Source organism: Morone saxatilis, unplaced genomic scaffold (assembly GCF_004916995.1).
Source record: "Morone saxatilis isolate NCDOM2014 unplaced genomic scaffold, NCSU_SB_2.0 Contig2, whole genome shotgun sequence".
Taxonomy (NCBI): domain Eukaryota; kingdom Metazoa; phylum Chordata; class Actinopteri; family Moronidae; genus Morone; species Morone saxatilis.
The window spans coordinates 14,660,334-14,671,774 of NW_023339762.1; the positions used below are offsets into that span (position 1 = coordinate 14,660,334).

At 40.2% G+C, this 11,441-nt stretch overlaps 1 protein-coding gene and 1 non-coding gene across 4 annotated transcripts; both read left to right on the forward strand.

The window, feature by feature from the left end:
- The first annotated feature begins 250 nt into the window (after positions 1-250).
- kif23 (kinesin family member 23) lies at positions 251-9,937 on the forward strand. 3 transcript variants are annotated; one of them, XM_035665575.1, is made up of 24 exons: positions 251-375; positions 622-688; positions 869-997; positions 1,758-1,863; positions 2,074-2,210; positions 2,332-2,444; positions 2,527-2,697; positions 2,875-2,919; positions 4,086-4,198; positions 4,464-4,585; positions 4,701-4,803; positions 4,884-4,963; positions 5,044-5,163; positions 5,261-5,420; positions 5,925-6,086; positions 6,203-6,369; positions 6,469-6,642; positions 6,746-6,952; positions 7,188-7,511; positions 7,738-7,971; positions 8,750-8,838; positions 8,930-8,999; positions 9,350-9,420; positions 9,514-9,937. In XM_035665575.1, the coding sequence occupies exons 1-24, from the start codon at positions 362-364 to the stop codon at positions 9,527-9,529; spliced, it is 2,994 nt and encodes a 997-aa protein (XP_035521468.1). In that variant the 5' UTR covers positions 251-361; the 3' UTR covers positions 9,530-9,937. The 3 variants fall into 3 exon arrangements, with proteins under 3 accessions (XP_035521468.1, XP_035521466.1, XP_035521467.1); XM_035665573.1 differs by lacking the exon at positions 7,188-7,511 and having other exon boundaries at positions 258-375; XM_035665574.1 differs by lacking the exons at positions 2,875-2,919; positions 7,188-7,511 and having other exon boundaries at positions 259-375.
- On the forward strand, positions 4,262-4,357 carry LOC118331102. The gene has a single exon (XR_004796863.1). It is a non-coding gene; the product is annotated as a Z30 small nucleolar RNA (small nucleolar RNA).
- Positions 9,938-11,441: the final 1,504 nt, after the last annotated feature.

Below are 11,441 nucleotides of genomic sequence, written 5' to 3' on the forward strand. Positions count from 1 at the left end.
TTAGACACAACAATCTGAAATAAACGAGTTGTTGTTTGCTGTCTAATCTATTATCTGAAACAAAAAGAAACGATAATATTACTGACAACAATAGAGTAATTGTTAACATTTGTTGTTGTTTATTTTTGTTTGCATGGTTTCGTAGCAACTATAAACACATCTGCTGACATATTTTACATTTTTGCAGCCTCGTTTCCATAAAAGGACTCGGAAGTGAAGGCGGAAACACGTGATTGGTTGTTGTGAGCTCTGATTGGCTGCTGCCGGCTCGTTTCGAAAAACGCGTCAGATTTGAGGCGGAGGGAAAGTTTAAAATTGTAGCAACAAGAACGGCGAAACAACCAGAAAGCAGCGAGTTACAATGATCAGACAAGCGTAAGTACGGTTTAATATCCCTTAATACGTCGCGTAAAGTAACGCTACATTTCCTAAAAGTATTGTGCTGAAGCGAAATGTCGTTTAACAATTAAACTAGAGAGTTGTTCACGGAATCCAAACAAGAGAACACTGGTTAGCTTAGCCACAGCGTTAGCTTTTGTTACCGCTTACTGTGCTGGAGGCTAACCGTGTAGCTAACTGTGCTAATGAAATGAGAATTACCTTTTTATTTTTATTTTTCAGGAAGGGTAAAACCCCCCGCAGGCCTGCTCCTAAAAAGCCCTCCAGCAACCAGAAAGACCCGGTTGGGGTGAGTTTGTAAAGAATGCAGCATTCAATACTTCAATATGTGATTGTGTATGAATGTTTGACAGGTTGTGGGTTTAAAGTAAAGCTGATTACTAATTGAATTGTTTTTTTAAAAAAAAAGTTAGAACGATCAGAGAGTAGTAAAGGAACAAACACATGTGACCGGTGTACTTTGCCTCAGGTTTACTGCCGGGTTCGACCCCTCGGTGTGGAGGACGAGGAGTGCTGCATTGAGGTGATCAGCAGCTCCACCATCCAGCTGCACGCCCCTGAAGGCTTCAAAACGAACAGAAATGGAGAGTACAAAGAGGTAACACATGTGGTGAACTCTCTTGTTGTCATCATCCACACAATGGTTAGGTCCACTATATGTTTAGTTTAAAGTTTTGTTATTGTGAACAAATCCCATGAAAAGACCAAAATCAAATGTAAATTGTTCTTATGAACATTTGTTGTTGTTTGTTGTGACAGCTTCCACAATTATCATTAACACTGGGAATGTTGTTTACTTTAAGTCAACCACATGTACACTATCCCACTGCCTTAAATACTACTACATACCGAGTTGACTAATGCACCGTTGGTTCTTGGTTAAACAAAGTTTTCTGAACACAGCTCCAAGCTATTAAAAAAAAAAAAAGACTTTGCCTTTTGTACCCATCCATCATGGTGGCAGCAGACCAAGCAAGGTAGGCAATGTCCTCCAGCTCTTCCTTTAGGAACATCAAGGTGTTCACAGGCCAAGTGGATTATGTAATCCACCCAGTGGGCGTGCTTTGAATTGAAATGAGCAAGTTCAAGTGATTTAGGGACGCAAACCCTGTGGAGGCATTCGAGGCATATACAACTAGGAGAAAATGCCATAACGGACCCTTTTTGTAAAAGTGAAACCCCCAAAGATTTACATTACATTACCTTTAGTAGGAAACAAAAGGTGTGGGGCCACATGTCACATAAAGGCATGTTGTTGGTCTTTTTAAGTGATTTGTTACCAATATATGATTCCACACTTATGCTTTAATGTAATGTATTTCCCCATAATAATACAATTAATATATTTTCCTTCTCAGACACAATATTCCTTCAAAAAAGTATTTGGAGTTTCAATATCTCAGATGGAGCTGTTTGAGCATGTGGCTAAACCTCTTGTCGACGACCTCATTCATGGAAGAAATGGTAAGGGCACTGAATCGGCTCCAGAAAGAACCTAATTTATTTATTTGTTTTAATCATTACCAGTTCAACTATAGCCTGATTTGTCTACTTAATATTAGTAATTCTGCTGGATGTCCTCCCACTGAACTTTACTGCATTTAACACGCTCAGGAACAAAGAGCGCTTTAGCTTGGATGTTATTATTGATTCTCTCTTTTTTGATTGTTGCAGGTCTGCTCTTTACGTACGGGGTCACAGGAAGTGGAAAGACGTTCACCATGACTGGCTCTCCAGGCCAGGGTGGACTTCTACCTCGTTCACTGGACATGATCTTCAACAGTATAGGACCCTACCAGGCCAAAAGATATGTAAGGGAGAAAACAATCAAGAATGGAGTTGATCATCTCTTGTACTCACGTAATTTATCTATTATTTATGACATTTTTACATTTATTCATCTAATTTCATACCTGCTGGGTTTTTTTTCAGGTTTTCAAGACAGATGACAAAAATGGTATGGAGGTTCAGAATGAAGTTGATGCTTTGTTGGAGCGCCAAAGGCGGGAAAACAACGTGTCTGTTCCTAAAACACCCTCCTCCAGGTAAGCCTGAGTCCTGTGAAATACCAGTATTGTGCTACAGTGTAAGTGATGTATAACAAGACGGCCACTTCCTTGATTTCAGACAAAAGATTGATCCTGAAATTGCTGACATGATTAAGCCGGAGGAGGCTTATAAAGCAGATGGTGTGGACGAGGACAGCAGCTACAGCATCTTCGTCTCCTACATAGAAATTTACAATAACTACATCTATGATCTCCTGGAGGAAACTCAGGAGGATGCAATCAAACCAAAGTGAGTTCAGGATGTGTAAAAGGAACATAATTCAGATGTATAATGTCGTCATGTTTTATGTTTGTTTTCGAGCAGGCAGATTTTAATATTTTATATTTAGAGTGTAGTGGTTTTTAGAGGCGACGACTTTCTGTCAGAGTAGCTGAAGACAAAATTATTGTCTTTTCTTTTTACTAGGTGGAATGGTGGAGGCACACCTGTGCGCCTGAACACTGAGTTCATGTATGTGACCAGTGAATACTCGTACATCAGACATCAGACTAGTAGCCTGATTTTTAGATGAACTTTCCCTTCCCACACAAATGAGCAGTCTAGATTGTAAGTGGGACTGTGTCAACTCTGGAGACATTTTCAAACTTACAAAAACGTTAAAAGTTATCACAACAACTAAGAAGTTAACTAGAGGTAGGGCTGGGTATTTGGAATATTTCATTACTAGTACCGATATATGAAACATCCACTTCAGATACCAAAACAGTATCACCAATCCAAAGAATAATGTATTAGTGACTAGACCTCTTTCTAACACGGTCTGAATATAAACACGTTTTTTGCTAAATAACCTTTCAAAAACAAAAATAACTGCAATAATTAGTTGGTAACAATCTGTAAAGTGACAATCTATTTTCATAGTTGATTAATTATGTGTTTGTTTGTTTTCTTTTGTTTAAGCAAAGTGCCAGATATTCTCTAGTTCCCACATGTTCATTAGTAAACTGAACATATTAAAGCTTTGGACTGTTGGTCAGGCCTTAAGGGATTTGTAATGGGATTTCTTTTTTTTTTTTTGTATTTTCAGTTTATAGATCAAATGATTAATTTAATCTACAAAACAATGGCCAAATTATTCAGTAATGAAAATAATCATTAGTTTCAAGTTCTAAAATATTAAAACACAGTCGAACAAGAACATTGTCTGAATAAAATACAGTCAAATTGAGGAAATTACTACTTAAATCTAATGGTTCGATCAAACAGTAGGAAAGTAAAGTATGAATCTGAGTAAGCATTCAAGGCCAGATTTTGGTACTGAAACGGCATCAGTATCTAGGTTCGTTACCCAGCCCTACCCAAGAGTTGGCTGACTGCTGCTGATTGCAGGCTACACCAGGTAATGTCTCCAGTGTTGACGAGCGTTCCTTTTAGTTAAAAATCACTAAATGGCCCCGCTGCTGCTTGTAGTCTTTGTTATGGCAAAGCTCCTGAATGTCCTTTTTAAACCTGCTGTCTGCTGCTTTAGACGCTTCCTGATTGTAACTGATTATCTTCCATGGCTGGACTCAAGCATCCTTAATACCTCCCTCCAAAATGTTTGATTTTCCCCATCTGTTGCATGAAAATGCACTTCCATGTCTGTAGTGACTAACACTTTTATTTTCTCAATGTAGACCACCTCAATCAAAAATCCTCAGAGAGGATCAGAATCATAACATGTATGTGGCTGGTTGTATGGAGGTCGAGGTCAAATCTGCTGAGGAGGCATTTCAAGTATTCTGGAGAGGTGAGTTGTCGTAAGCTCTACATTTAGAAGCAAAAGAGTCATTAAGGTAATGAAGGAAGAATACTGCACTGATGATTGTAGATGTGACTGACCTGGCACTGCTGGTCTCCGGGTCGGCTTTGGCCAGGAAATGATCTCGTTAATCTTCTCTCTGAGCGGGTTTTGTAAGAGTTGAATGTATCAGTTGGAGATTGTGCCCAATAGTTTAGTTGAAATTCATGTTAAGATGCTATCTGTGAATAAACCGGTTACTCTATTGTTCCAGGTCAAAAGAAGAGGAAGGTTGCAAACACCCGCCTGAACAGAGAGTCCAGTCGCTCCCACAGTGTGCTCATTATTAAACTGGCTCAGGCGCCTCTCGATGCAGACGGCGACAACATTCTCCAGGTCCGTTGAAACTGAAACCACATCTCTGGTCTCAGTTGTAATCCTGTAATTCATATTTTGATGAATTATAAGCGTCAGTTTGGATATTTATGTATTTTCTGATCTTGTTTGCCAGGATAAAAGCCAGGTGGCTGTTAGTCAGCTGTGCCTGGTGGACCTGGCAGGAAGTGAACGCACCGGTAGAACCGGGGCTGAAGGAACCCGTATACGGGAAGCAGGTTTGTTAGCCAAACATCAACATTTTGGTTTATTTGTAGCTGAAGTTAATTTGAGATTAAACTAATTTCTTACCGTGCAGGTAACATTAATCAATCTCTGCTGAATCTGCGGACGTGCATCGAGGTACTTCGAGAGAACCAGATGTGCGGCACAAACAGGGTATGAATTATTACTAAAGGCGAACACCGTCATTATATTAACTGATGAGCCTTGTAAGTAATGTAAGTTCTCTCTTATAGATGGTCCCCTACAGAGACTCCAAAGTAACACATCTGTTCAAGAACTACTTTGATGGAGAGGGCAAAGTCAGGATGGTTGTTTGTGTTAATCCCAAGGCCGACGACTACGAGGAAACGTTGGTAAGTTCGGTCTGCACTTTAACCGCCTCATTACTTTACTTTAAAAGAACTCAAGAGTCACTTTGTCTGACACACATGACGCGCTCTGTTTGTCCAGCTGGTGATGCGGTTTGCGGAGATGACCCAGGAGGTGGAAGTGGCTCGGCCAGTGGACAGGCCCATCTGCGGCTTCACCCCGGGCCGTCGCCATAGAAACCAGGCATTTAAAGAGGAACTGTCTCGCAAGCTTGAGGAGCGTGGCGGCCCAATAGACAGAGGTAAAAAAACAAATCTCCTATACAAGACTATGTGGTTAATTATGAACCTTTACTAGAATACCATGTTGGCCCAAATGTAACACAACTTTGATTATTGGAGTAATAAACTTTAAATGAAAAAACACTTGTATATTAAACGTATTAAATAGTCAATCAATAAAAACAAAATAAAACATTAAACTTAAGCATTTAATTGATTTTATTTAAATAAAACAACAAACCTGTCAAACTATGGCTCCTTTGAGAATCAGCATGAAGCAGTGGACTCATGTCTTTCTCACCTCTTGCTGCTGTATATATTCATTCATTCCTTCAGTTTATTATTCAGTCATGTACTTCTGCTATCAAACTTGTACATAATGACACTATTCCTCAAATTTAGTAGTAGTAGTTTAGAGAAATTTGTATCTTTTTATCTTTGTATTTGTACATGTGGAATATTTTATACATTCACAAATACAGTTTTTACCAGTGTTAAGAGTTAATTCTCTCTGTTTCCTTTAGACATGCCCTCTGTTATAAGCCACCTGGTGCACAACCTCCCACCTCTACCCTCCTCTGAGCTGACTGACCCTCATGATGACATCACCCTGCCCAGGCTGATTGAAGCTCTGCAGAACAGACACAGGATCAGGCAGATGATGATTGAAGAATACAGCAAAGCAGGTGCCCGCTCACATTCTAGTTCAATCCTCAACTCTTGGCTTTGACGGTTCAGGTTACTTGTTCAGGTTGGATTTCTTATCTTGGCTCACATTTTCTCTTCCTTCATGTTGTTTTAGCTGACACGATGAAGTCCATGCTTCAGCAACTGGACAGCAACCTCGTTTCCAATGACAATTTTATTCATGAACAAAACGGCAAACTCGTAGAGAAAGACAAAATCATCCAGAACAACAAGACGGAGATCGAACGCTTGGAGAAGAGAAGCAAAATGCAAGAACACAAGGTGAGAAACAAAATTCAATCCAGACAAACTTCCCCAGAGATTGCTGGTTTGTAGGTGTGTTGCTCAGTTCTTTAAATGTCCCATATGGTTCTGTTCTAGATTGACATCCTGCAGAAAACGACTAAAATCTATGAGGACGACAAGCGTTCACTGCGGCACGAACTGGAAACCAGAGAGCAGAGGCTGCAGAGGGAGCTGTCTGACAAGAGACGCATGGAGCAGCGCATGCACGGCGTGGTCACGGACACCCAGTACAAGTGGGAGAAAGAATGTGTGAGTTTTATTGCTGAATTAAATTATCCGTTTGTACAAATGATCGTTTGAGACATGACAGTCAGTGGCGTTGCACTCAAACATTGTGCCTCTCGCCGCGCAGGACAGACGTGTTAACGCGATGCAGCTGGAGATGCAAAACAAGCTCTGGGTGAAAGACGAGAAGCTGAAGCAGCTCAAGGCCATCGTGACGGAGAGCAAGACCCCAGGGGGGCGTCCTGATCCTCCACCACGTCAGACACAGCAGTTACGGCCATCCAGAGAGGAACGCCTCCCCGCAAAGAGATCGGCCTCTCCCTCGCCTGTCCCTGTACGTTGTGTTGACGCACATCTAGAACACCTGTCTAGCTCTTGATTAATTTATCTGTTACTACATATTGTGAGATGACATGACAGTGGTAGTTCAACAGGACTGGACTAACATCACTAATCCCCCATCTGATGGCAGTAGATATATTAACACCTGTACCTTTTTTATAATTACTAACTATTCATCATTTCTAACCATGCATGTAATTGTACACACTTTCCACTTTGCTCTTCAGTGCCGAGTTGATTCTCCCCAAGTCAGGCCAGGGCCAGTCAGCCCCACTAGAGTTGAGGAGGTTGAAATGAACGCAAGTCCCGTCTGCCCTGTTCCCAGCCCCAGTATCTCTTTGCCTGTGACAAGCCGCATGTCTGCAAGGGAGAGGCAGGTGGCCCCGGACAGCAGGCAGAGTTACCATTCTCCTAGTACGCCCACGAGAACCCAGTCCCCGGCAAGACCCTCAGCTAGTCGGGCCACGAGGAGAGCTGCGTGTTGGACTAGAGAGGAAGAGGGGGCCAGCTTCCCTACATTGGATCTAGACTTAATTGAGAGAAGCTACAGGGTCAGTGAGTTGGCAACAGGCAGCAGCATGAGGTTGAATAGTGAAAACTGGTGTGTCTAATTAGGGTTATAGGTTTTATCCAGCTATTTTCCCCAAATATACATCCCCAGCCATTTACCAGATTCATACTGATATCTTTGTCAGGATCTGATGTAATCATTTGGCCTATTTTTATGTATGTGTTTGTTTGTTTTTTTATTTTTCCATTGCCTACCGCACTCTGCAGACAGCGACACCAGTGCGGCCGCTGCACCGTCGCTCCCGCTCTGCTGGCGGGGAGAAGTGGGTGGACCACAAGCCCTCCTCAAGCATGGACTTGGGTACGGTTTTGCAGCCTGTCATCCCCAATTCCATCCAGGTGTCTACACCCAGCGAGAAGGCCTTGTCAAAGTGCGACCGATATGTGTTAACACACCAGGAAGTTGCCTCTGACGGTGAAATACAGACCAAACTTATTAAGGTAAGAATGATGCAGCAAGATATTTGACCATTTGCAGGGTGAATGAGTGTGAACTTGAATTTGGCATTATGCCTGTCACCATGTTGGTTTTTTGCACTCATTAGGTGTGCATGGTTATCTATAGCAGGAAGTAAAGGCAGCTGGCCTGGCCACAATTTTATTTTCTTACAGATAAAAAGTACATATGTTTCTGCAAACATTTTAGGGTGAGAAATAGGCAATGCAGTAACAGCCATGATTCATATTTGATCAGCACTGGCTAGTCTTACAGTTTGATCTTTTTGCGTTGTGCTGGACGGACTCACTGAGACTGACTTGTCAATCACAAGGTAACCAAGCCCTAAAGTATACTCTATTGTCTATTTTATTTATGTCCATCATTTACTAAATGAACATTGTGTTCAGGGGTTAATGCCCTTTTGAGGTGTCTATAATCAGGAACAATGTAAAAGCAGCACATTTCATGTCTGATATTAAGTCATTGAGAGCTGATACTTATCCTTTGGTTAATGGATTGAAGGCAAGCGCCAGATCAATAAAGTTTGTATCAGGTGTGTTGGGAAAGTGGGACATTTGAGACTGCACAAGTATCTGATCTGTAAATATCTAAAGAACAGGCAGCTTAAAGCTCCCAGACAGCTGATCCAATGAGGCAAAGCAGTGATTTCACAACGTCTGTATTTCAGCTGACATAAGTAACGATTACAGAATTTTCACTTTGGATGAACTACTAGTTAAAGCTGGCTATTCCCTCATACTTTCCCTCATAATTTTTCAGGGTGAGGTGATTAAAACCAGAGGAGGAGGACAGGCCGTCCAGTTCACCGACATCGAGACCCTGAAACAGGAGCTCACCACAGTCCCAAGGTAGCAGCCTACTGCCAGTTATTAGCTGCACATTAGCTGCATGTTTTAGATTGATGTTTTAACATTTTTCCATTTATATTTGTGTCCTAAGAAAAAGAAAATCCTCAGAAGGCAAAAATGGAGGTGGAACAGATGGAGATTGGACTGATGTGGAGACGAGGGTAAGATGATATTGATTATAAACTACCATTAAAGTACCATTGCATTTAGAACGCAGAGGGATGATGTAATGAATTATTTGAATTAAGATTATCTGCTGATTATTTTCTCCATTAATCAATAAAGAATTTGGTTTATAAAATGTCATCAAATGACTTGTTTTGGATTGGTCAGATAGCATGTTATATTAATCTGTAACTTTTTGATATCTGTGGGGTTTCCTATACAATCTGCCTCAAGTCACTCTTCAGTGTTTATCTTCATTGTGTTGACATCGTTTGTCATTCAGATTAGTGTAAATTGACAGACACTTCAGTGTAGATTTGGGTCTCAGTTTGTCTTTTGTTGGCAGTGCTCTGTGGCTATGGAGATGAGGGCTGGATCAAACATGGGTCCTGGCTATGAGCATCATGGGATCACCAAGTAAGCTGTCATATTTTCAAGATTACATCTGAGAATACCGTTTCCTCTGCAGTTACACAGTATTTGATTAACTCTGTTGCCTTTTTTTTGCAGGCGCAGAAAACCCTAAAAGCCTCCGTCAGCTACTCCAGTGATCACTGCCCTCTCCTGGCTGTTGTGCAATAGTCTGAACTTTTTTTATATTTAGCTCTAGTAATAATATTTAAACATTTTCCAAGCTTTTATATATGCAAAAGTATATCCATGGGTCACCAAAGCTATTTTGTAAAATATTTTATATGCTATATTTGAACCAATAGAAAACAAGTGTTATTTGTTTCAGTCAAGGATGGTGGAAAACATTGAGTTACTGTGGCCCTGCTGCTGGGAAAAAAAGTCTGTCTGCACAATTTTGTGTAATAAGTCACATTTGTTACTTGGCACATGAGGAGACATTGTGAAGCTGTCACAATATTGAATTTTGTTGTTTCCTATATACTGTTTCTGTCTCTTGATTAGTAAATTATATTGAGCTTCCAATAGAGTTTGAATAATCCTCTTCTTTTTGAATGTCTTTATATATACATTTTGCTTTTCCACTGATAAAAACGAGCTCCCCAGCCTTCACTGTACACTCAGGAATAAAATTCCTTTGCAGCACCAGTTTGTTGAGTTTATATACACAGAAGAACACAATATAAACTTAAACAGTACAGTCTATGCTGCTCCAAGCAACTAGCGTCAGGATAACTTCTGAACACTAGATGGCAGCACAGGACAACAGTACATAATGGGATCAGTTGCAGGAATACTTGAAGTACAGGAGAGTGACTGTATTGGACTATTCTGTAAGCATGTTAATATGACGAATACTAAATGTATGAATGTCACTGATGACAAGAAAATGTTTTAAGGCTTGTCCTTGATAATTTCTCTTTGCCAAGGACCAGTTGTGTTTTAAAACCACAGATCAAAAATCCTTAGCAGTCAGCAGAACTGTTCTGGAGGGACTACCTGTTTATTTCCAAAAGGTGATGCTTGAGAAGAGTTTTAATGTCGAGTTAGAGCTCTGGGCGGTCCTGTGCCAAGAATAGCAATATTCTCTTGTCGCATAAACAAAGTCTGCTTTCAATAACTTTGCAAAAATTGCTTTCCTGTGCACGCGTTTGATCAGATATTCATTAAACAAGACACCTTGTATATAAATCCATATTAAATTAGTCTGGTTGGCTGCATTCAGGCCGAGTCAGCTGGGTCCCAGGATTTAAAAAAAAAAAAAAAGTACGTGGCCTTTACTGTTGTGTGGTTGGTTCTCTGCTTAGTTTGGTAGCTTGGTTGTAACCTACAAGCTTTTTTTTTTTTTTTTTTTTTTTTTTTTTTGGGCCAAACCATAAAATGCTCCTTTACAAGTAAATTACTCACTGGGTACAAAGTTAGATTTATTGGATACTTTTTTGAAGATGTATATCGATTTTTATTATTTTAATTTATTTATGTTGCACTTTTATTTGAGAGGAGAGCATAAATGGCTAAAGCGAGAAGAGATGCTTACACAACAGCAAAAGGGCCACAGGTTTGGACAAAACTTGTACATGAGGCGCAGGTTGTACAAGGTGGGGTACCAGGCGCTCCATGATGCAATATATAAATAAGTAGCTTTAAAGCTGCCTGAGCTGATTTAAATTTATTGAGTACAGATCATATTATCGGTGGGGTTTTTTTTTAAATGCAAAATAGTGATTTAAGCTAGAACAAATACATCTGTAAAAATAAGATCAGTGGATTAAAAATGTAAATATTCCCTCTGAAAAGTAGTGGAGTAATTCGTAATATAGAGTAGCCTCAAAATGGTAAAAAAAAAAACCCATGCCTCAAGACTATACAGAGTATCTTCAAATGTTGTCTTTTTCGCGCATCGACATACTGGAGTACATGTACTTTACACCACTTGTATTTGTGTTTTGGCTATGATAAAGCGGAGCTAATACATACAGTAAATATGATTTCCCACAAAATTAATTAAATCTGTGATGCATATTGCA